The sequence below is a fragment of the Heteronotia binoei genome, chromosome 13, assembly GCF_032191835.1.
Source record: "Heteronotia binoei isolate CCM8104 ecotype False Entrance Well chromosome 13, APGP_CSIRO_Hbin_v1, whole genome shotgun sequence".
In the NCBI taxonomy this organism is placed as follows: Eukaryota; Metazoa; Chordata; class Lepidosauria; order Squamata; family Gekkonidae; genus Heteronotia; species Heteronotia binoei.
The window spans coordinates 5,453,436-5,478,761 of record NC_083235.1 but is presented as its reverse complement, the minus strand read 5'-3'; the positions used below and the strand labels follow the sequence as shown (position 1 = coordinate 5,478,761).

The following is a 25,326-nucleotide window of genomic DNA, read 5'->3' as shown; positions in this document are numbered from 1 at the left end:
TCAAGTAGTATTTTAAGGTAGATGCTGATATAATTTAGTACATCTTCCAGTAAGGCCAAGGGTGTGTTGCAGATGCAATTAAGATATGCAAATGAATTGTGCTAATGAACTCTGGCACCTCTTTTTCTGTACAATGACCTCTGCTGGGTGGGGGGACTTTTTATAAAATGCCCCCCCCCCACACACACACACACACCAAAGTTCCCTTTAAGCTGCATAGTCTTGTGAGCAAAAATTCCACTTTGTGAGCTGCTGGCATTAAAGTTGTGAGCTGTTGCATCAATTTGGTGTGCTCTGGGGCCATCCTTCCTAGGCTAAGACAAAAAGGTGTGAGCCGGAGGCTAAAAATCTGTGAGCTTGCTCACGCTAACTGAGAGGGAACACTGCTCTAAGCTAAAGTTCCCTCTGAGCTGCAGAGTCTTGTGAGCAAAAATTCTACTTTGTGAGCTGCTGGCATGAAAGTTGTGAGCTGCTGCATGAATTATTGTGCTCTGGGGTCGTCCCTCCTGAGCTAAGACAAAAAGGTGTGAGCCGGAGGCTAAAAATCGGTGAGCTCGCTCACACTAGCTCAGAGGGAACACTGCTCTAGGCCAAAGTTCCCTCTGAGCTGCAGAGTCCTGTAAGCAAAAATTCTACTTTGTGAGCTACTGGCATGAAAGTACTGCATCAACTAGTGTGCCCTGGGGTCGTCCTTCCTGAGCCGAGACAAAAATGTGTGAGCGGGAGGCTAAAAATCTGCGAGCTGACTCATGCTAACTCAGCTTAGAGGGGACACTGCTCCCTACATACATGCACCATGATTGGTTATCTACCGGCAAGCGGACAATGTGAAAGAAATCCTGCCTGCACACCTGTATAGAACTAAGAGAGGCGTGTTAAGAGAAACACGCAAGACACTGCCTATACTGGATCAGACCCTTGGCCCATCAAGGTCAGTCTTGTCTGCTCAGGCTGCCAGTCACTCTCCAGGGTCTTAGACTGAGGGGGTTTTTTTTCATCACCACGTTTTAAGAAGGATCTAGACAAGCTGGAAGGGGTCCAGAGGAGGCCAGCGAAGATGATGAGGGGTCTGGAGACCAAGTCCTATGAGGAAAGGTTGAAGGAGCTGGGGATGTTTAGCCTGGAGAGGAGGCGGCTGAGAGGTGATAGGATCACCATCTTCAAGGACTTGAAGGGCTGTCCTATAGAGGATGGGATGGAGTTGTTTTCTGTGGCCCCGGAAGGTAGGACCAGAACCAACGGGCTGAAATTAAATCAAAAGAGTTTCCGGCTCAACATTAGGAAGAACTTCCTGACCGTTAGAGCGATTCCTCTGGAACAGGCTTCCTCAGGAGGTGGTGGGCTCTCCTTCCTTGGAGGTTTTTCAGCAGAGGCTAGATGGCCATCTGACAGCCATGAAGATCCTGTGGTGAGGGGTCTGGAGACCAAGTCCTATGAGGAGGCAGCTGAGAGGTGATAGGATCACCATCTTCAAGGACTCGAAGGGCTGTCCTCTAGAGGATGGGGTGGAGTTGTTTTCTGTGGCCCCGGAAGGTAGGACCAGAACCAACGGGCTGAAATTAAATCAAAAGAGTTTCCAGCTCAATATTAGGAAGAACTTAGAATCATAGAGTCCTAGAGCTGGAAGGAGCCATACAGACCATCTTCTAGTCCCACCCCCCTGCAGAATCAGCCTCAAGCGTCTCTGACAAATAATCATCCAGCCGCATTTTGAAGACTGCCAATAAAGGGGAGCTCACCGTCTTCCCAGGCAGCTGGTTCCACCTCTGAACTACTCTGACTGTAAAAATTTTTCCCCTAATATTCAGCTGGCACCTTTCTGCTTGTAATTTGAGCCGATCGCTTTGGGTCCTATCCTCTGCTGTCAAGTGGAACGGCTCCTTGCCCTCCTCTAAATGACGGCCTTTCAGGTATTGAATCCTGTCTCCCCCTCCCCCCCCCCATCTCCTCTTCTCCAGACTGAACATTCCCAAGGCCCTCCTCAGCCTTTCCTCAGAGGGTTCCTCCTCCAGGCCCTTGATCATCCTCCTTGCTCTCTTCTGCACCTGCTCAGTTTTGTCTGCATCTTTTCTGAAGTGAGGCTTCCAGAACTGCACACAGTCTTCCAGGTGTGGCCTGACCAAGGCAGTATACAGCGGAGCTATGATCTCCTGCGATTTTGATGCTATAGCCCTTTTGACACAACCCAAGATTGCGTTTGCCTTTTTTGCCGCAGCATCACACTGACTGCTCATACTTAGTTTACAGTCCACTAGTACCCCAAGTAAGAGCCCCGTGGCGCAGAGTGGTAAAGCTGCAGTACTGCAGTCGGAGCCCTCTGCTCACAACCTGAGTTCGATCCCATCGGAAGCTGGTTCAGGTAGCCGGCTCCAGGTTGACTCAGCCTTCCATCCTTCTGAGGTTGGTAAAATGAGTACCCAGCTTGCTGGGGGGTGGGAAGTGTAGATGACTGGGGAAGGCAATGGCAAACCACCCCGTAAAAAGTCTGCCGTGAAAATGTTGTGAAAGCAACATCACCTCAGAGTCGAAAACGACTGGTGCTTGCACAGGGGATTGCCTTTACCTTTTTAGTACCCCAAGATCTCTTTCGCACACACTGCTTCCCAAAACTGTATCCCCCATCCAGTATTTGTGCTTCACATTTTTGTGGTCCAGATGTATGGTGATTAACATGTGAATGGTTTCGGAGCTAGAACAAGTTTTCACTAGTTTGGTGTAGTGGTTAAGTGTGCGGACTCTTATCTGGGAGAACCAGGTTTGATTCCCCACGCCTCCACGTACAGCAGCTGGAATAGCCTTGGGTCAGACATAGATCTCGTAGGAGTTGTCCTTGAAAGGGCAGCTGCTGGGAGAGCTCTCTCAGTCCCACCCACCTCACCGGGTGTCTGTCGTGGGGGGGAGAAGATTTTTTTTTTATTTTTTATTGTTATATATTCCAACACCAATCCACCTCTGTGAGAGTCCCAGGCCATAGATACATTATAATATTCCATAAATTTATAACTATTAACATTTCATCCAAATACAACTCCATCACTCTATTTAAACATCTTATCCATTCATTTTCTTATTAACCAACCAATCGTCTTAAATTGTTTAAACTTTTCCAAATATCTCACCATCTTCCTAAACCACCCCTCCTCCTGTTCCCTAACCTTTAATCCGTTCATTCTTCGTATCTTCATCGTTAAATACTCCAAAATAATTATATTATTCATTTTATCCCTCCAGTGATTAATTGTCAATTCCTCAGCTTCTTTCCAATTCCTTGATAGCGTGGGGGGAGAAGATAGAGGAGATTGTAAGTCGCTCTGAGTCTCTGCTTCAGAGAGAAGGGCGGGGTATAAATCTGCAGTCTTCTATTCAGCCCCCCCCCCCAAAAAAAAAATCCTTCAAGATTTACTTTGTATGTGGCATTGGCGTGGATAGCCCGGGCAAAACCAATCTCATCAGATCCCCGAAGGTAAGCAAGGCTGACTCTGGTTATTTATTTTATTTTAGCATATTTCTGTTCTGCCCGTTCCCCGTAAGGTAGGGTTGCCAAGTCCAATTCAAGAAAAATCTGGGGACTTTGGGGGTGGAGCCAGGAGACTTTGGGGGTGGAGCCAAGATCAAGGCTGTCACAAGCATCATTGAACTCCAAAGGGAGTTCTGGCCATCACTTTTAAAGGGACGGCACACCTTTTCAATGCCTTCCTTCCATAGGAAATAATGAAGGATAGGGGCACCTTCTTTTGGGGCCCATAGAGTTGGACCCCCTGGTCCAATCTTTTTGAAGCTTGGAGGGTATTTTGGGGAGAGGCACTAGATGCTATACTGAAAATTTGGTGCCTCTACCCCGAAAAACAGCCCCCCCCAGAGCCCCAGTTACCCGTAGATCAATTCCCCATGATTTTCTATGGGAATAAATCTCCATAGGGAATAACAGAGTTCCCAGAAGACATTTCCCTCCCCTCCCCCCCGCTTTCTGACGACCCTGAAGCGGGGGGAGGGCCTCCAAACCGGGGGATCCCCTGCCCCCACCTGGGGATTGGCAACCCTACCGTAAGGCTCAGGGCGGAGCACAACATATAATAAAACAACAATATACAATAGAACATTTTATGAACAGACAACTCAATAGCACTCAGAAAATTTCCATCATCACGGTATTGCCCAGCCATCTCACATCGAGAAGAAGAATTGCAGATTTATGCCCCGCCCTTCTCCCTGAATCAGAGACTCAGAGCGGTTTACAATCTCCTGTGTCTTCTCCACCATACAACAGACACCCTGTGAAGTGGGTGCGGCTGAGAGGGCTCTCACAGCAGCTGCCCTTTCAAGGACAGAGACTCAGAGTGGCTTACAGTCTCCTCTATCTTCTCCCCCCACAACAGACACCCTGTGAGGTGGGTGGGGCTGAGAGGGCTCTCACAACCTCTGCCGGAGCTATGGCTGACCCAAGGCTATTCCATCAGGTGCAAGTGGAGGAGTGGGGAATCAAACCCGGTTCTTTGATTTGGAGTTGGGAGTAAGCAGTGAAGTGGCCAAGTTTGCAGATGACACTAAATTGTTCAGGGTGGTGAGAACCAGAGAGGATTGTGAGGCACTCCAAAGGGATCTGTTGAGGCTGGGTGAGTGGGCGTCAACGTGGCAGATGAGGTTCAATGTGGCCAAGTGCAAAGTAATGCACGTTGGGGCCAAAAATCCCAGCTACAAATACAAGTTGATGGGGTGTGAACTGGCAGAGACTGACCAAGAGAGAGATCTTGGGGTCGTGGTAGAGAACTCACTGAAAATGTCAAGACAGTGTGCGATTGCAATAAAAAGGGCCAACGCCATGCTGGGAATTATTAGGAAGGGAATTGAAAACAAATCAACCAGTATCATAATGCCCCTGTATAAATCGATGGTGCGGTCTCATTTGGAATACTGTGTACAATTCTGGTCACAGCACCTCAAAAAGGATATTATAGCATTGGAAAAAATCCACAAAAGGGCAACTAGAATGATTAAAGGTTTGGAACACTTTCCCTATGAAGAAAGGTTGAAACACTTGGGGCTCTTTCGCTTGGAGAAATGTCGACAGCGGGGTGACATGATAGAGGTTTACAAGATAATGCATGGGATGGAGAAAGTAGAGAAAGAAGTACTTTTCTCCCTTTCTCACAATACAAGACCTCGTGGACATTCAATGAAATTGCTGAGCAGTCGGGTTAAAACGGATAAAAGGAAGTACTTCTTCACCCAAAGGGTGATTAACATGTGGAATTCACTGCCACAGGAGGTGGTGGCGGCTACAAGCATAGCCCGCTTCAAGAGGGGGTTAGATAAAAATATGGAGCAGAGGTCCATCAATGGCTATTAGCCACAGTGTGTGAGTGTGTGTGTGTGTGTGTATATAATTTTTTTGGCTACTGTGTGACACAGAGTGTTGGACTGGATGGGCCATTGGCTTGATCCAACATGGCTTCTCTTATGTTCTTATGTGACTCAGAGTGTTGGACTGGATGGGCCATTGGCCTGATCCAACATGGCTTCTCTTATGTTCTTATGTGACTCAGAGTGTTGGACTGGATGGGCCATTGGCCTGATCCAACATGGCTTCTCTTATGTTCTTATGTTCTTTCAGATAAGAGTCCACACACTTAACCACTACACCAAACTGACAAGATGTTATCCCATAAAGATGGCAGAAATTATTCCATTTTATAGCACAGGTGGCAGTGCTGACAGGGGAGGCCAACCAGATCAAGAATAGACACCCGCAGCCTCAACTAAAAGCCTGGCGGAACAGCTCCGTTTTACAGGCCCTACGGAAGGCTAATAAGCCAGGTAGGGCCCGGATGTCTGTAGAGAGCTGATTCCACCAGGTGGGGACCAATTCTGAAAAAGCCCTGTCCCTAGTTGAGGCAAGGTGGGCGTATCTTGGGCCGGGGACGGCCAACAGATGTTGGGAGGCCAAACGTAACGACCTCTTGGGCATTTCTGGTTAATACTTGGATGGGAGGCCTCCAAAGAATACTACGGCTGGGACGCAGAGGCAGGCAATAGCAAGCCACCTCTCTGCAAAACGTCCTAGCTCCACTAGGGGTCGCCAGAAGCCACCATGACTTCCAGCCATGCAACCAGATACACACACAAAAACACTTTAAAAATATTCATGTTGCATGCATTAACAAGACTCCTACCAAACCACATCCTCTGTTCGGAGTTGTGGCAGTGAACATAAGAGAAGCCATGTTGGATCAGGCCAGTGGCCCCTCCAGTCCAACACTCTGTGTCACATAAGAACATAAGAGAAGCCATGTTGGATCAGGCCAGTGGCCCCTCCAGTCCAACACTCTGTGTCACATAAGAACATAAGAGAAGCCATATTGGATCAGGCCAATGGCCCAGAGAAGCCATGTTGGATCAGGCCAATGGCCCATCCAGTCCAACTCTCTATGTCACAAAAGAACATAAGAGAAGCCATGTTGGATCAGGCCAATGGCCCATCCAGTCCAACTCTCTATGTCACATAAGAACATAAGAGAAGCCATGTTGGATCAGGCCAATGGCCCATCCAGTCCAACACTCTGTGTCACACAGGGGCCAAAAAACCAGGTGCCATCAGGAGGTCCATCAGTGGGGCCAGGACACTAGAAGCCCTCCTACTGTGCTCCCCAAGCACCAAGAATACAGGGCACCACTGCTCCAGGCAGAGAGCTCTGACAATATACTGTGGCTAATAGCCGCTGATGGACCTCTGTTCTATATGTTTATCCAATTCCCTCTTAAAATGTGTCTGTGGTTGTAGCCGCCGCCACCTCCTGTGGCAGTGAATTCCATGAGTTAATCACCCTTTGGGTGAAGAAGGACTTCCTTTTATCCATTCTAACCCAACTGCTCAGCAGTTTCATGGAGTGTCCACGAGTTCTCGTATTGTGAGAAAGGGAGAAAAGGACTTCTTTCTCTACCTTCTTTATCCCATGCATAATCTTGCCAACCTCTATCATGACACCCCGCAGTCGACGTCTTTCCACGCTAAAGAACCCCAAGCGTTTTAACCTTTCTTCATAGAGAAAGCGTTCCCACCCCGTAATCATTCTAGTTACCCTTTTCTGCACTTTTCCCAATGCTGTAATATCTTTTCTGAGGCGTGGTCACCAGAACTGAACACAGTACTCCAAATGAGGCCACACCATCGATTTACACAGGGGCGTTACGATACTGGCTGATTTGTTCTCAGCTCCCTTCCGAGTCATACCCAGCATAGCGCTGGCCTTTCTTCATAACCATTTAAAATTTATTTTAGTGGCCGTCGTCTGTCCTGCTCAGCTAATCCGCGCCGTGTCATTTTTGTTCCTCACAGACATGCGGAAGACCTGATAGTGACACCGTTTGCCCAGGTACGTCCCAATTCCCAGTATTTGTCAAATCATGAACGTTATTTACAACTGGGAAGCACAGGTTTTTTTATCTTTCCCCGAAATATTTGCCTTGGACCGGATCGCTTGCCTCTTACACTGTTTGCGTTGCTTGTGGATTTTTGATCAATCGTTTGGTACTACCGCCCCGTGAAGACGAAAAGCACGAGGAGCTGGAAAAGTTCCACGTGGGAACAGTTTAAAAATACCGTTATCATACTTATTTGTTTTCCAGTAATGGAAGGGAGGCTAAGGTGATTTTAGCTTTCATTGACAGAACACCCAGCTCTAGCTGTAATCGTGTATTTGGCACACCGAGAATTGTGTGTCAAATCATCATAGTTTATTACAGTCATAGTTTATTACATCATCGTAGTTTATTACAGTCTCACAACCAGAATACAGTATAAACATAATAAAACACACACGTAGTATACTAAAACAGAGATCGAAATTGAAGAACTTTTAAAATGCAATTCTCACAGTCTAAGAATTAATGCACAAAACTCAGCAACTGAATGCGTAAAGCGGCAGTACTGCAGTACTGTGGTCTGAACTCTGTGCTCACGACCTGAGTTCGATTCTGGCGGAAGCTGGATTCAAGTAGCCGGCTCTAGGTTAACTCAGCCTTCCATCCTTCCAAGGTTGGTCAAATGAGGACCCAGCTTGCTGGGGGGAAAGTGTAAAAGACTGGGGAAGGCAAGGGCAAACCACCCCGTAAAAAGTCTGCCGTGAAAACGTTGCGAAAGCAACGTCACCTCAGAGTCGGAAACGACTGGTGCTCGCACAGGGGACCTTTCCTTTCCTCCTATCGACTAATGGAGTAGTAATTCTGAAACGAGCCTCCCTGTGATATGGGCAACTGAAAAACATGTGCTCTACAGATTCAACCTCACCTAGGGGGCATGAGCATAGCCTTTCAGAATAGGGGATTTGATTGTACCTGCCTTGCATAACTGCAGATGGAAGGGCAGAACATCTAGCTAGAACAAATGCCCTTCTAAAATTTCTTCCTTCCGATGAAGTCAGATACGATGTCAGCTCAATACTACTTTTGATATTTAACAACGCCCCATGTTTGGATGCCCTAGAGATATCAGACTGTCACTCTATGTCCTCAGTTCTATGTTTAATTAGCCCTTTAGCTTGTTCAAGTCCATAAGATAAGAGTAACTGAGTTGAAAAGCCAATTCTATGAATATGGCTGTAGACTGCCTTGAGCCAACTGGATTGGAAAGAATTGTGTGTCAATTGTGTGTAATTGTGCATGTGACACACAGGGAACAGAGAATGTGTCAGTGAAACCCTGGGGAACTAGAAACCATTGAACATACGTTACTTAGGTGTAACTGGTACAAAATAGTTCGAGATATCATACCCCTGGTGGGAGATATTGTAGGTAGGTTGAATTCGGAATACTGTAATCGATGATTGGCTGATGGAAATCGGATATACTACGAAATCCGTGGCGAAATTTTGGGTAGCTTGTTACAGCATCAGGAAAGGTCAGTTAATTCTGTAATAATAACTTGAGTTATGGTTCTATCTTCTCTCTCCTATTTAATTGGATTTTTAGTATAGTTTTTATGCAATTGAGATCCTTATAAGAGACCCATGTATGTATGTATGTATGTATGTATGTATGTGTGTATATATATATATATATATATATATATATATATATATATATATATATATTTAATTTTGTATTTCAATTGCTCCCAGTATTTTATATTCCTGTAAATGACTTGATGAAGAGCCCCATAGTGCAGAGTGGTAAAGCTGCAGTCCTGCAGTCCAAGCTCTCTGCTTATGACCTGAGTTCGATCCCAGCGGAAGCTGGGCTCAGGTAGCTGGCTCCAGGTTGACTCAGCCTTCCATCCTTCCGAGGTCAGTAAAATGAGTACCCAGCTTGCTGGGGGGAAAGCGTAGATGACCGGGGAAGGCAAAGGCAAACCGCCCCGTAAAAAGGCTGCCGTGAAAACGCTGTGAAAGCAACGTCACCCCAGAGTCGGAAATGACTAGTGCTTGCACAGAGGACTACCTTTTTTAAATAGCTTGATGCCGTAATAAAGAAGATGATGATGATGATATTGGATTTATTTCCCGCCCTCCACTCCGAAGAGTCTCAGAGCGGCTCACAATCTACTTTCCCTTCCTCCCTCACAGCAGACATCCTGTGAGGTGGGTGGGGCTGAGAGGGCTCTCACAGCAGCTGCCCTTTCAAGGACAGAGAGAGCAGCTCACAATCTCCTTTCCCTTCCTCCCCCACAACAGAAGCCCTGTGAGGTGGGTGGGGCTGAGAGGGCTCTCACAGCAGCTGCCCTTTCAAGGACAACCTCTGCCAGAGCTATGGCTGACCCAAGGGCATGCTAGCAGGTGCAAGTGGAGGAGTGGGGAATCACACCCGGTTCTCCCAGATAAGAGAACTCTGCGCACTTAACCACTTCACCTAACTGGCTCTCCAATAAATCTTGACTATCCTATCCTAAGTTTACTGGTAAGGCTCACCCTGAAGTTCCTGGGGAGGGACCTGTTCGAAAGCTGTTTTGGGAGTTCGGATAATGTCCAAAGGTGATCCAGTAGACCTACATATTTGCATTGAAAACCACCGTTTAGAGCCCCATGGTGCAGAGTGTTAAAGCTGCAGTCCTGCAGTCCTAAGCTCTGCTCACGACCTGAGTTTGATCCCCGGCGGAAGCTGGGTCTTCAGGTAGCCGGCTCGAGGTTGACTCAGCCTTCCATCCTTCCGAGGTTGGTAAAAGGAGTCCCCAGCTTGCTGGGGGTCAAGTGTAGATGACTGGGGAAACGACTGGTGCTTGCACAGGGGACCTTTCCTTTCCTTTCCTTAGAGCTGTTTTCATTAAATGCAGTCCTAAATGAAACCATCTTCGGCTGCCACCCAAAGATTGAAGGTGAGGGGGGGCCAGGCATAACTCCCTGGGAATGTTGTTCCAGAATTGTGGGCGTGCCACCAAAAAGGCCCTGTCTCATGTACACACCAGACAACCTTCTTGGGTCGATGGGACAGTCATGAAGGCCTCCCCCCTATGGTCATAATTCCTGGGCAGGAACATGCAGGAAAAGACAGTCCTTCAGATATTGCCATGTTGCAAGCTGGGCGTAGTCCGTGGTTAATATCCCAGGGCAGGGATTATGGCTGTCATGTATCCAGCCACTTGTCAGATCGAGTAGTGGGGTGGCAGAAGACGTTCCGCCCCATAGCCCTCCAAAGAAGACTTCCTTTCTCTCTCTTGCTTTTTATATAAGAAGAAGACGATATTGGATTTATATCCCGCCCTCCACTCCGAATCTCAGAGTCTCAGAGCAGCTCACAGTCTCCTTTGTCTTCCTCCCCCACAACAGACACCCCGTGAGACGGGTGGGGCTGAGAGAGCTCTGACAGAAGCTGCCCTTTCAAGAACAACTCTGCAAAAGCTATGGCTGACCCAAGGCCATTCTGGGAGAGCTCTCTCAGCCCCACGCACCTCATAGGGTGTCTGTTGTGGGGGAGGAAGGGAAAGGAGATTGTAGGCCACTCTGAGACTCTGTCCTTGAAAGAGCAGCTTCTGAGAGAGCTCTCTCAACCCCACCCACCTCACAGGGTGTCTGTTGCAGGGGAGGAAGGGAAAAGAGATTGTAGGCTGCTCTGAGACTCTGTCCTTGAAAGGGCAGCTGCTGGGGAGAGCTCTGTCAGCCCCACCCACCTCACAGGGTCTCTGTTGTGGGGGAGGAAGGGAATGAGATTGTAGGCCACTCTGAGACTCTGTCCTTGAAAGGGCTGCTTCTGGGAAAGCTCTCTCAGCCCCACCCACCTCACAGGGTGTCTGTTGTGCGGGAGGAGGGTAAAGGAGATTGTGAGCCGCTCTGAGGCTCTGTCCTTGAAAGGGCTGCTTCTGGGAGAGCTCTCTCAGCCCCACCCACCTCACAGGGTGTCTGTTGCGGGGGAGGAAGGGAAACTAGATTGTGAGCTGCTCTGAGATTCAGAGTGGAAGGCGGGATGTAAATTCAGTATCTTCTCTGGTTGCATGCACCTTTCTGTTTGAATCTGGAAGGAACCCCCAAGCCCTTCCCCCATAGCCATTATTATTATTATTATTATTATTATTATTATTATTATTATTATTATTATTATTATTATTATTATTATTATTATTATTATTATTATTATTATTATTATTATTATTATGTTATTTCTATTCCGCCCATTCCCCCATTTGGGGGCTCAGAGTGGAGTACAACATAAATAGTTATAAAATCACGATAAAATTACAATCATAATAAAAACCAGTTAACAGCATTTTAGTAACGTACAACAGGATGGTCCAGCAGGATGACGTAACAGAATGGTATAGCAGAATGGTACTACAGAATAGCACAGAAGAATAGTACAGCTGTGCAGGAGTACAGTACAATACAGTAGGGGAGGCCAACTGATCTAACAGATAGAGGCCCTGCCGCCTCATCCAAAAGCCTGGCGGAACAGCTCCGTTTTACAGGCCCTACGAAAGGCCATCAAGCCAGGTAGGGCCCGGATCTCCATAGGGAGCTGATTCCACCAGGTCGGGGCCAGGACCGAAAAGCCTCTGCTTCCCGGTCTCTGAAACTGAGGCCAGATCGGCGCTATATTTTTACGTTGCTTCAGAATCTTACCTCTCTCTGTCTCTCTGTCCCGTTTCCTCTCTGCAGGTGTTGGCCAGCTTGAGAAGCGTGCGTAGTAATTTTTCCATCCTAGCCAACGTGCCCACGCCAACTTCCAGTAAGTAAGTATCCGCCAGCACTGGGGGTTTATAGTCACCCCCCGTCTGTCAGCGCTTACAAGAAATCACTGTTGCCTCCGGTTGGCCTATGGTGGGTCAATTCTTATACTCCAGGTGGGAATTCAATGCAGGCAGGAGGGAAACTCTGCAGTTTTCTCAGTCTGCGCGGGGCGAAACTGCAGTTTTCTCAGAATGGGAATCCCTGCTTTGTGTTTAATCCAAAGCCAACTGCTTTGGCTATCTATTGAGTACCGGATCCACTTCAAGGTTTTGGTCCTGACATTTAAAGCCTTACGCAGTCTGGGACCAACTTACCTGAGGGGACTGTCAAGCATTGATATTTCTCAATAGTCGAGCTTTTGTTATTGAATCAAAAGTTGCTTTATTGTAAAAACTCCATAGCTTTGTCAAGGACAGAATCCTTGGAAGTAATGACGTATACAGATCCGAATAGTTACTTTATAGGAAGACTTCAAAAGGATAACATACGGATGCAGTTTGAGTCATGGGTTCGAAGGCTGCTAGCTGGTAGCTCTCTTATTGCTAAGGAATGCAAGCTAATACAAAACATCTCCCTTTCTCACACTTTCTTGGAGAGCAGATAAGACCTGGCTGTGTGAATCTGGGGGAGAGGCACTTTACACCGTTACTGCAAGGCTAACCTACACATCCTTGGGCCAGATGGCTTTATTAGGCACCCTTTAGTTGTAAAGGTGTGGGGAGCAGGCTCTGTGACTTGTGGGCCTTTATGGCACATAAAATATGCATGCTTGACATACTGCCCCTCCCAAGAGCCTCGACGAGGTTTGGAAGGATGTGTAGCATATGTGTAGTTTTTTGCCTACAACACCCATCAGCCCCAGCCATTGGCCATGCTGGCTGGGGCTGATGGGAGTTGTAGGCCAAAAAAAATCTGGAGAGCTACCGTTGGCCACCCCTGAGCTGGAGCATCTTGGGATCTTAGAGACATGGGGTTTGCGTTAGAACAGGGCTGGCCAAACTTGCTTGATGTAAGAGCCACGTGGCAGAAATGTCAGATGTTTGAGAGCCACAAGGGAGGGAAGAGGTGGAAAGAAAGCAGCTTTAAACTTCAAATGCATTCCTCCAAGCTGCCTGCTGGCTTGGCTTGGAGAAGTGATTTATGGGGACAAATGCCTTCTCCAAGCCAGCCAAAGAGGCAGTGAGGGCTTCGAGACCCACATAATGTGTGTGAAAGAGCCACGTGTGGCTCCCAAGCCGCAGTTTGGCCACCCCTGCATTAGAATAGTTCATTCATTTCCATTCCACGCTGCACCTAAGGCAACTTCGCTCTCTAAGAGCGACAGGCTGGTTTCACCAATCCCAGGCAAATCTCCCTTTTGGATGTTACCAGTCAGAGAGTTATAAAATATAGCCCCACCTCCATAAAGAGCCCTGCTGGATCAGACCAGGGAGGGTCCATCTAGTCCAGCATCCTGTCTCACACAGTGGCCAGCCAGTTCCTCTGGAGGGCCAACAACAGGGCAGAGAGGCCGAGGCCTTCCCCTGAGAAGAACATCAGAAGAGCCCTGCTGGGTCAGACCAGTGAGGGACCATTGAGTCCAGCCTGCTGTCTCACACAGGGGCCACCCAGTTCCTCTGGAGGGCCAACAACAGGGCAGAGGGACCGAGGACTTCCCCTGAGAAGAACTTCAGAAGAGCCCTGCTGGATCAGGACAGTGAGGGTCCATCTAATCCAATATGCAGTCTCTGACAGTGGCCAACCAGTTCCTCTGGAGGGCCAACAACAGGGCAGAGGGACCGAGGCCTTCTCCGAGAAGAACATCAGAAGAAGCCTGCTGGGTCAGACAGTGAGGGTCCATCTAGTCCAGTCTCCTGTCTCACACTATGGCCAGCCAGTTCCTCTGGAGGGCCAACAACAGGGCAGAGAGGCCGAGGCCTTCCCCTGAGAAGAACATCAGAAGAGCCCTGCTGGGTGAGACCAGGGAGGGACCATTGAGTCCAGCCTGCTGTCTCACACAGGGGCCAACCAGTTCCTCTGGAGGGCCAACAACAGGGCAGAGAGGCTGAGGCTTTCCCCTGAGAAGAACAGTAGAAGAGCCCTGCTGGATCAGACCAGTGAGGGTCCATCTAGTCCAGCCTCCTGTCTCACACAGTGGCCACCCAGTTCCTCTGGAGGGCCAACAACAGAGCAGAGAGGCTGAGGCCTTCCCCTGATGATGCCTCCTGGCACTGGGATTCAGTGGTTGACTGCTTTTGAATGTGGAGGTTCCCCTCAGTCACCAGGGCTAGTAGCCACTAATAGACCTCTCTTCCGTGAATCTGTCTCATTCCTTTTTAAAGCTATTTATTCTTGTGGCTGCAGATTCCCTTTTTCGGTCCCACACAGTGTCCATTCCTCTTCATATCTTTGGACGCGGGCTTTTGTAAAACCGTCCCTAAAATTTCCTGGTGATCTGGAATTATAAGATTACCAGCTCCAAGTTAGGAAATTCCTGGCGGTTTTGGGGGCGGAGCCTGTGGAGCCTCAGCCGTGTAGAATACCACGGAGTCTGCCTTCCAAAGCTGGAGATCAGCTCTCATTCCAGTAGATCTTCAGGCCCCATGTGGAGACTGCCACAGCGACTGAGTTAGGGAAAATTGCACCCGCAGAAGTGGGGAAGTTTGGGTTTTTGCTCAACCGACCGCCATTCCGGTTTTGCTACATTCTTTCCCCAAACGGTTGCACTTCGGGGAAAGAGAGCCTGTCACACAGCCGGGCCTAGCAGAGCCTTCTACTGGCTGCCACCACTCTGGTAAGGGTCTGTATGGAGGACCCAAAGCACCCAACCATCCCTGTATCTTCCTTATTAATAGATACCTCTTAACTGTGACCGAGGAGACGTGAGGACCCAGGCAGGACAAAAACAACAGTTTATTTACAGTGCTCAAATAATAAGTGGGTGACAAAGATTTAGTGCTAAAGGGAATCTGAGAACGGTAAAGGTTGGTGCAAAGAAACAAAAGCCCTGATGTGGTTAACTATACAGTCCCTGCTCTAATAACCAACACTCACCCCTTGCCTTGGGTGAGGGATCTTTCCCCTGCTGCAAGCTCTCCAGACTACAGCGTGCCTCCAGCTCAGCCTTCCAGGAAAAGACCACCCCATGCCTGGGCTTGGCCCTTTTATATTCTCCTCCCAGGCCCCACCACTCTCTGGGCCAGTTTCCCTCCCAAACCCTTGCCCCCCCCATCAGAGGGACAGAAGGGATCCTGGGAAATGTAGGCTCTTTTGTAACTCCTAGGCAGGCTTCTCTGGGCCTGCAGGCCTCGCTAGGCCCAGGATCGTGACAGGGCAGAAAAGATGGGGAATGTCCAAGAAGTCCATGAAGGGGACATAATACTGTGGGAAAACTGGAAGAGGAATCCCGCTCTCCAAAAGGATCGATACCATGGAGAGCCTACCCAGTGTCGGGGAGTTCCGTCTCCACAGTGGCCAATATAAGGAGGCAGAAACCCTCCTTTCTTTGCAGACCCTTAGCAGCCTTGTTTCAAGCCTCAGCTTTTTTTGTAGCAGGAACTCCTGTGCATCTTAGGCCACACACCCCGATGTAGCCAATCCTCCTGCTACAAACCACTGTGTAGTTGTGAAGTGTGCAGACTCTTATCTGGGAGAACCAGGTTTGATTCCCCAACTCCTCCACTTGCAGCTGCTGGAATGGCCTCGGGTCAGCCATAGCTCTAGTAGGAGTTGCCCTCGAAAGGGCAGCTTCTGGGAGAGCCCTCTCAGCCGCACCCACCTCACAGGGTGTCTGTTGTGCGGGGAGAAGGTAAAGAAGATTGTAAGCCGTTCTGAGTCTCTGATTCAGAGAGAAGGACCACTGTGTGGCCACTGTGTGAGACAGGAGACTGGACTATATTGGACCCTCACTGTTCTGACCGAGCAAGGCTCTTCTGATTCAGAGAGAAGGACGGGGTATAAATCTGCAATTCTTCTTCTTCTTACTGTAGGCCCCGTAAGAAGAGCCCTGTAAGCTCTTAGAGGATTGGTTCCATCAGCAGTGTGTCGCCTACTATGCAAAGGAGTTCCTGCTACCCCCAAAAAAGGCCCTGCTTTAAGCCATGAACATTTCTGTCCCATGGCAAAGATCTTTGGGGCTGTTTGGAGCTCTGGGGGCTCCCTGGGAACTTGCTTATGGGGTTCCTCGTTTGGGGGAAGAGTTGGGGGTGGGGGCAGTGACTTTGCATGCCCCAACTGGAGAAAGACACACGCTCAATCTAACCTGGCATCCTTTTCTCTCTTCTTGCCCTCAGGAGGTCTCCCTTGGGCGGTCAGCCAACCGTTTGCAAAGCCACCCTCTCAGGTAAGGTGTTGGTGCCGCAGGGGATTCTGAGTCTCAAGAGGGGCACAGCCAGACATAGGGTTGCCAAGTCCGATTAAAGCAATATCTGGAGACTTTGGGAGTGGAGCTCCCAGGAGACTTTGGGGGTGGAGCCAGAAGCAAGGGTCTGACAAGCATGCTTGAGCTCCAAAAGGAGTTCTGGCCATCATATTTAAAGGGGCCGCACACCTTTTAAACGCCTTGCCTCCATTGGAAATAATGAAGGATAGGGGCACCTTCTTTGGGGGCTCAAAGAATTGGACCCCCTGGTCCAATCTTTTTGAAACTTGGAGGGTCTTTTGGGGAGAGGCACTGGATGCCATGCCGCAAATTTGGTGCCTAAACCTCAAAAAACAGGCCCCACCCAGAGCCCCAGATACCCACAGATCAATTCCTTATGGGAATCAGTTTCTGATGACCCTGAAACTAGGAGGGGTGGGAGGTCCTCCAAACCAGGGGATCCCCTGCCCCCACCTGGGGATTGGCAACCCTACCCAGACAGCTCACACTCTGTAATTTTTAACATTTTCATTATCTTTACTTGTAAGTTCCTGTTTCTTCAGGGTTTTTCCCCCCTGCTTTGCTCATGTTTTGCTCCCTCTAGTGGCCGATTCAATATTACACCACTTTGTGTCTGGCTTAAAAACACTCAAGAGCCCCATGGCGCAGAGAGTTAAAGCTGCAGTACTGCAGTCCTAAGCTCTGCTCATGACCTGAATTTGATCATGGCAGAAGCTGGAGTCAGGTAGTTGGCTCCAGGTTGACTCAGCCTTCCATTTTTCTGAGGTCAGTAAAAGGAGTCCCCAGCTTGCTGGGGGGGGAGGCGGAATGTACAGGACTGGGGAAGGCAAGGGCAAACCACCCCGTAAAAAGTCTGCCATGAAAATGTTGTGAAAGCAACGTCACCCCAGAGTCGGAAACGACTGGTGCTTGCGCAGGGGACTTTTTCTTCCTAAAAACCAGACATGAACTGGTGTTGTATTGAATTGACCTCAAGAGGGAGCAAAAGTCATGTGGAACTGGGGGAGGGGGGACTGAAGAAACAGGAACTTATAAAAGAGGAAAATGAGGATGCGGAGAAGCCCTCCATCTGGGGAACGGAGAGTTTCCGCCACCCAGATTCCTGTCGCCTTCAGCGGTCCCAGTGTTGGGACACACTCCGTAGAGGGTGATTTCTTTGGGAAGACAATTTATTGACCAGAGGTGGCCAAACTTGCCTAACATGAGAGCCACACAGAATAAACATCAGATCCTTGAGAGTTGCAAGGAGGGAAGGAAGGGAGGAGGGAGGGAAGGGAGGAGGGGAGGAAGGGAAGGAAGGAAGAAGGGAGGGAAGTAAAGAAGGAAGGGGGGAAGGAAGGAAGGAGTGAGAGAAGAAAGGAGGGAAGGAAGGAAAGCAAATAGATGTGGGAAGAAGAAAAAGGTGGAAAGAAAGCAACTTTAACTTTAAATGCATTCTTGAAGCTGCCAGCTGGCTTGGCAAAGTGCTTTAAAGAGAGAAATACCTCCTCCAAGCCAGCCAACAGGGCAATGGGTGCTTTGAGAGCCACACAATTTGTAGAAAGGAGCCACATTTGCCTCCTGCGCCACAGTTTGGCACTCCTTCCCCCCTTCCTTCTTTCCTTCCCTCCCTTCTTCCTTCCTTCCCTTCCTCCTGACCAGACTGTCCAGGGAAGACGAGAAAGTAATGGAGCCCCTCTGTACTGATGTGAGCCAGGAGGGGTGACTAAGATCTGGGAAACCCAGGTTGGATTTCCCACACTCTGCCATGGAAGCTCGCTAGGGTGACCTTGGGCCAGTCACATTCTCTTAGCCTAACCCGCCTCGCAGGGTTATTTTTGTAAGGTAAAACGGAGGGGAGGAGGAGAATGTTAAGTCGCTTTGGATCCCCGCTTGGAGAAACGGATAAAAGGAAGTACTTCTTCACCCAAAGGGTGATTAACATGTGGAATTCACTGCCACAGGAGGTAGTGGCGGCCACAAGCATAGCCACCTTCAAGAGGGGTTTAGCTAAAAATATGGAACACAGGTCCATCAGTGGCTATTAGCCACAGTGTGTGTGTGTGTGTGTGTGTATGTCTGCTGAGCTCTGCTGGCAAGACCTCTCAAGACAAATGTGTTGATTACAGAGGAGACCTACCAGCAAATGGCCAGAGAGACCCTGGAAGAGCTGGATTGGTGCCTGGACCAACTGGAGACCATCCAGACCTACCGCTCGGTCAGCGAGATGGCGTCCAACAAGGTAGGGTCCTGACGGAGCATTAGCCCGTCTGGCTTCCAAGATGGCGTCCTCAACTGGGCCGCTGTGGTATCCATCCAAACCACATCCTCACTTCGTACATTTTCACCCCATTATCATCCCTTGCTGCTTCATCCTTCCCACTGTACATTGTACATCATCTTCAACAGGGCTTTTTTTGGTAGCAGGAACTCCTTTGCATCTTAGGCCACGCCCCCCTGCTGTAGCCAATCCTCCAAGAGCTTGCAGGGCCTTCTGTAAGCTCCAGGAGGATTGGCTACATCAGGGGTGTGTGGCCTAAGATGCAAGGGAGTTCCTGCTGAAAACTGAACCCAAACTCCAGATTACTACACAAAAGCAGCCAATGGAAACCACTTCTGTTTTTCCCTTGCCTAGAGTGTTAAAGCTGCAGTACTGCAGTCTTAAGCTCTGCTCACGACCTGAGTTCGATCCCCGGGGGGGAGCTGGGTTTTCAGGTAACCGGCTTGAGGTTGACTCAGCCTTCCATCCTTCCGAGGTCGATCAAGTGAGTCCCCAGCTTGCTGAGAGGAAAGTGTAGATGAATGGGGAAGGCATCCCGTAAAAAGTCTGCCGTGAAAATGTGAACGCAACGTCACCTCAAAGTCAGAAACAACTGGTGTTTGCACAGGGGACCTTTCCTTCCTACTTGGTTTTAGAGGAGCCCCGTGGCACAGAGTGGTAAAGCTGCAGTACTTCAGTTGGAGCCCTCTGCTCACACCCTGAGTTTTATCCCAGCGGAAACTGGTTCAGATAGCCAGCCCAAGATTGACTCAGCCTTCCATCCTTCCGAGGTGGGTCAAATGAGTCCCCAGCTTGCTGGGGGGAAAGCGTAGATGACTGGGGAAGGCCATGGCCAACCACCCCGTAAAAAGTCGGCCGTGAAAACATTGCTGACATCACCCCAGAGTCGGAAACAACTGGCGCTTGCACAGGGGACCTTTCCTTTCCTTCAGTCTGGATGGCTCAAGCTGGACTGATCTGTAAGCTCTCGAAGGATTGGCTACATCAGGGGTGTGTGGCCTAAGATGCAAGAGAGTTCCTGCTTCAAAAAAACCCTGATTTTCGGTAATCCGAGGCCATCTTTCTGTCTCCTATGACACCCTGTTCACCCGTTCTCTGCCGACTAAAGAGATCCTGAATCCTGGTGCTTGTTCCTTGTTTCTTCCATTTCCCCTCATCAAACCCACCCTACATTCTGTGTTTTCCCACAACACATCACAAGGGCCAAGTTAGAGCTTACACAGAGTAGCGGGAAGATGGACTCAGGCGGGCAGCCGTGTTGGTGTGAACCAGCAGAACAAAGTTTGAGTCTGCTCAGGCACCTTTAAGACCAACCAAGCTTTATTCAGGGCAGAAGCTTTCTGAGTGGATTGAAAATCTAGATGTTGGTGTTTCAGGGAATTAGAATCATTCTAACAGAGTTGGTGTGAGGACAAAACGGAGAGGGTGAAAACTTTGAATGGCACCTTGAGACAAACAGGGTACAGATTGGGGGGAGAGGAAGGAAGGAAGGAAGGAAGGAAGGAAGGAAGGAAGGAAGGAAGGAAGGAAGGAAGGAAGGAAGGAAGGAAGGAAGGAAAGAAAGAAAGAGGGAAGGAAAGAAAAAGAAAGTGAGGGGAGAAAGAGGGAGAGAGGGAGGAAAGAAAGAAAGAAAGAAAGAAAGAAAGAAAGAAAGAAAGAAAGAGAGAGAAAGGGAGGGAGGGGGGGAGGGAGTAAGGCAAAGAAGGGAGGAAGAAAGAAAGAGGGAGAGGGAAGGGGAAGGAAGGAAAGAAAGAAGGGAGAAAGAAAGAGAGAGAGAAAGAGGGAGGGAAGAAGGAAGGGGGAGAAGAGAGAAAGAAGGAAAGATAGCTTACAGGCAACAAAACATGACAGAAGGCAAAACGGGGAAATACCCAAATACCTCCTTACATGTACCACATTCCTTCATTCATCTCTTCCTCCTTTCCATGACTGTTTGGTTAGATTTTGTTTGGAAAGAGTAGATTGTATGTCTGCGGATAATATGCTCTTCCTCTTTCTTCCCTCCCTCCTCTTCGCCTTCATCCGGAGCTATCTGTTCATTCATCCATTCGCCCACTCTCCCTTCCGTACAACTCACTCCCCACAATGCTTCATTAGCTATTTTCTCTGACCCACTCCCCATCCCTGCATAGCCACCTCCACAAGTATGACGGTTCTGTCACTTTCGCTCCCCCTCCATATCTTTGTGATCCGTCACTAGAATCTACACAATTTCAGTCAGAGGTCCCACAGAAATATTGGGCTGGCTAGGGCTACATGAGAAGTACATCTGGGGGGTGATGCTGTGTATTCTTGGTGCTTGGGAGGGGCAACAGTGGGAGAGCTTCTAGTGTCCTGGCCCCACTGGTGGACCTCCTGATGGCACCTGGGTTTTGGCCACTGTATGACACAGAGTGTTGGACTGGATGGGCCACTGGCCTGATCCAACATGGCTTCTCTTATGTTCTTATGTCTGGGGCAGTGATGTCTGTATTCTTGGTGCTTTGGGGGGGCCACAGTGGGAGGGGTTCTAGCGTCCTGGCCCCACTGATGGACCTTCTGATGGAGCCTGGGTTTTTTGGCCACTGTGTGACACAGAGTGTTGGACTGGATGGGCCATTGGCCTGATCCAACATGGCTTCTCTTATGTTCTTATGTCTGGGGCAGTGATGCTCTGTATTCTTGGTGCTTGGGGGGCACAGTGGGTGGGCTTCTAGTGTCCTGGCCCCACTGATGGACCTCCTGATGGCGCCTGGGTTTTTTGTCCACTGTGTGACACAGAGTGTTGGACTGAATGAGCCATTGGCCTGATCCAACATGGCTTCTCTTTTGTTCTTATGTCCAGGGCATTGATGCTCTGTATTCTTGGTGCTTGGGGGGGAAAAGTGAGATTTGTAACATGCAGCAGAGAGAGAGTTACCATTATCAAAGTGTGTGTTTGTATACTTGTGGCCAAGTGCAAAGTAATGCACATTGGGGCCAAGAATCCCAGCTACAAATACAAGTTGATGGGGTGTGAACTGGCAAAGACTGACCAAGAGAGAGATCTTGGGGTCGTGGTAGATAACTCACTGAAAATGTCAAGACAGTGTGCGATTACAATAAAAAAGTCCAACGCCATGCTGGGAATTATTAAGAAGGGAATTGAAAACAAATCAGCCAGTATCATAATGCCCCTGTCTAAATCAATGGTGAGGTTTCATTTGGAATACTGTGTGCAATTCTGGTCACCACACCTCAAAAAGGATATTATAGCATTGGAAAAAGTGCAGAAAAGGGCAACTAGAATGATTAAAGGTTTGGAACACTTTCCCTATGAAGAAGGTTAAAACGCTTGGGGCTCTTTAGCTTGGAGAAACGTCGACTGTGGTGTGACATGATAGAGGTTCACAAGGTGATGCATGGGATGGAGAAAGTAGAGAAAGAAACACTTTTCTCCCTTTCTCGCAATACAAGAACTCGTGGGCATTCAATGAAATTGCTGAGCAGTCGGGTTAAAATGGATAGAAGGAAGTCCTTCTTCACCCAAAGGGTGATTAACGTGGAATTCACTGCCACAGGAGGTGGCGGCAGCTACAAGCATAGCCAGCTTCAAGAGGGGATTGGATAAAAATATGCAGCAGAGGTCCGTCAGTGGCTATTAGCCACAGTGTGTATGTGTGTGTATAAATATATATATATGTATATACACACTCACACACACACATATATATATATATATATTGGCCACTGTGTGACACAGAGTGTTGGACTGGATGGGCCACTGGCCTGATCCAACATGGCTTCTCTTATGTTCTTATGTTCTTACTTTTGTACTGCAGGTGTTCTCCGCAAAGCAGATCTTAGTGGTCCGGAGGTTCTGTATAGAGCAGATTGCAAGAGGTGGCCAGATATTTTCGGAGACTGTAGTAGCCGGTGATCTAAATTGAAAATGCCTGGTGGAAGAGTGCTGTCTTACAGACCCTGCGGAACTGTACGATCTCTCGCAGGGCCCTGGCCTCCTCCGGGAGCTCATTCCACCAGTGCGGGGCTACTACAGAATAGGCCCTGGCTCTAATTGTCCTGAGCCTGGCCTCTTTAGGGCCGGGGATTGAAAGTAGGTTTTTAGATCCAGACCGGGGAACATGTGGGGAAAAGCAGTCCCTACGGTATGCAGTTATCCCTGGCCATATAGGACTTTAAAGGTAAGAACCAGCACCTTGAAACGAACCCGGTATGCAATGGGCGACCAGTGCAGCGCTTTCAGCACAGGTTGGATGTGCTCCCGTTGGGAAAGGGAAAACAACCATTGTTTGTTAGGGTTTGTAGAATCTGTCGGGCTCAAGTGTCGTGTTCTACTGGAGAAAGTTTTCCTTCCAGACGTTTCGTTCCCAGCTGCGGAGAACATCCTCAGTGGCGTTGCAGCCGGAGCAGGCGCTCTGACCTTCTTGGCTGCTGTGCATTGAGTGGGGCCAGGGCTGCTGGAGAGCTGCTATTTCTTGGCTGGAGGGGGTGTGGTGAAAAGGCAATTGGTTTGTGGATGTGCCCATTGTTTGGTGGGGCTTCCTGGAAGGGTAGTGATAAGGAAACTGGCTGTTGAATGTGACCCTTCCAGGAAGCCCCACCAAACAATGGGCACATCCACAAACCAATTGCCCTTTCACCACACCCCCTCCAGCCTAGAAATAGCAGCTCTCCAGCAGCCCTGGCCCCACTCAATGCACAGCAGCCAAGAAGGTCAGAGCGCCTGCTCCGGCTGCAACGCCACTGAGGATGTTCTCCGCAGCTGAGAACGAAACGTCTGGAAGGAAAACTTTCTCCAGTAGAACACGGCACTTGAGCCCGAAAGATTCTACAAACCCTAATGATGTTACCAGCCGTGAAAACCTGAAAACTTTGAGAACCTTTGTTTGTCTTTTGCGCTGATCTGGATGGCCCAGGCTAGCCTAAACTCATCAGATCTCAGAAGTTAAGCAGGGTCAGCCGCGGTTAGTAATTGGATGGGAGACCACCAAGAAGTCCAGGGTCGCTTCGCAGAGGCAGGCAATGGCAAAACCAACTCTGTTGGTCTCTTGCCTTGACCGGAATGGCCCAGACTAGCCTGATCACATCTGATCTTGGAATCTAAGCAGGGTCGATCCTGGCCGGTACTTGGATGGGAGACCCCCAAGGAAGCCCAGGGTCACTATGCAGAGGCAGGCAACAGAAGACAACTTTTGTTGGTTGTTTGCCCTGATCTACATGACCCAGGCTAGCCCGATCTCATCAGATCTTGGAATCTAAGCAAGGTCAGCCCTGGTTAGTTACTTGGATGGAAGACCACCAAGGAAGTCTAGGGTTGCTATGCAGAGGCAGACAATGGCAAACTACCTCTGTTCATCATTGCCTTTGACCTGGTTGACCCAGGCTAGCCCGATCTCTTCAGATCTTGGAATCTAAGCAAGGTCAGCCCTGGTTAGTTACTTGGATGGAAGACCACCAAGGAAGTCTAGGGTTGCTATGCAGAGGCAGGCAATGGCAAACTACCTCTGTTCATCATTGCCTTTGACCTGGTTGACCCAGGCTAGCCTGATCTCTTCAGATCTTGGGAGCTAAGGAGGGCTGGCCTCGGTACGTTCTTGAATGGGAGAGCATCCAGGAAGTAGTCTAAGGACCAGGCAACAGGAGATGGATGGGAGACCACCAAGGAAGTTCAGAGTTGCTATGCAGAGGCAGGCAATGGCAAACCACCTCTGTTCTCTATGCCAGTTGGGTGTAGTGGTGAAGTGCGCAGACTCTTATCTGTTTATCTCTTATCTGTTTATCTGGGTTTGATTCCCCACTCCTCCACTTGCACCTGCTGAGATGGCCTTGGGTCAGCCATAGCTCTGGCAGAGGTTGTCTTTGAAAGGGCAGCTTCTGGGAGAGTCCTCTCAGCCCCACCCACCTCACAGGGTGTCTGTTGTGGGGGAGGAAGATAAAGGAGATTGTGAGCCGCTCTGAGACTCTGAAATTCGGAGTGGAGGGCGGGATATAAATCCAATATCTTCATCTTCTTCATCGTTGCCTTGACCTGGTTGGCCCAGGCGAACCCAATCTCATCAGATCTTGGGAGCTAAGGAGGGCTGACCCCGGTTCATTCTTGAATGGGTGAGCACCCAGGAAGTAGTCTCAGGACCGGGCAATAGGAGATGGATGGGAGACCACCAAGGAAGTTCACAGTCGCTATGCAGCGGCAGGCAATGGCAAACCACCTCTGTTCATCGTTGCTTGACCTGGTTGGCCCAGGCTAGCCTGAACTCTTCAGATCTTGGGAGCTAAGGAGGGCTGGCCCTGGTTTGTTCTTGAACGGGAGACCACCCAGGAAGTGAAACACCTCCCGTTCTCGCCTTAGAAACTGCAACTTGGCGGCACTTTCAGCCACCGCCACAAAGCTCCCGGGGGCATTGGGGCCTTCGTCTGTTTCTCCCGTTGTCAGTGGGCATCTTACATAATTCAACATGTGCAGGGGCTGCTGTCAGATGGCATGTTCCCAGCCAGGTATTCACGTGTCCTGCCGGAGCGGCGAAATGTGATGCGGGGCCCCTTGAAGGAGCAACTTGTCCTACATCCAGAGAGGG

The 25,326-nt window shown here is 49.2% G+C and overlaps 1 protein-coding gene across 2 annotated transcripts in view; it reads left to right on the top strand.

Moving 5' to 3' along the window:
- The window catches only part of PDE4A (phosphodiesterase 4A), a 593,319-nt gene that overhangs the window by 498,251 nt on the left and 69,742 nt on the right, over window positions 1–25,326 (top strand). Inside the window, exons 4-7 of one of the 2 annotated variants that reach the window (XM_060252691.1) lie at window positions 7,334–7,370; window positions 12,078–12,151; window positions 16,421–16,470; window positions 18,618–18,730. In XM_060252691.1, coding sequence (XP_060108674.1) covers window positions 7,334–7,370; window positions 12,078–12,151; window positions 16,421–16,470; window positions 18,618–18,730 — 274 coding nt within the window. Of the gene's footprint in view, window positions 1–7,333; window positions 7,371–12,077; window positions 12,152–16,420; window positions 16,471–18,617; window positions 18,731–25,326 lie in introns of those variants that run through there. The other variant, XM_060252692.1, reaches the window with a different exon arrangement.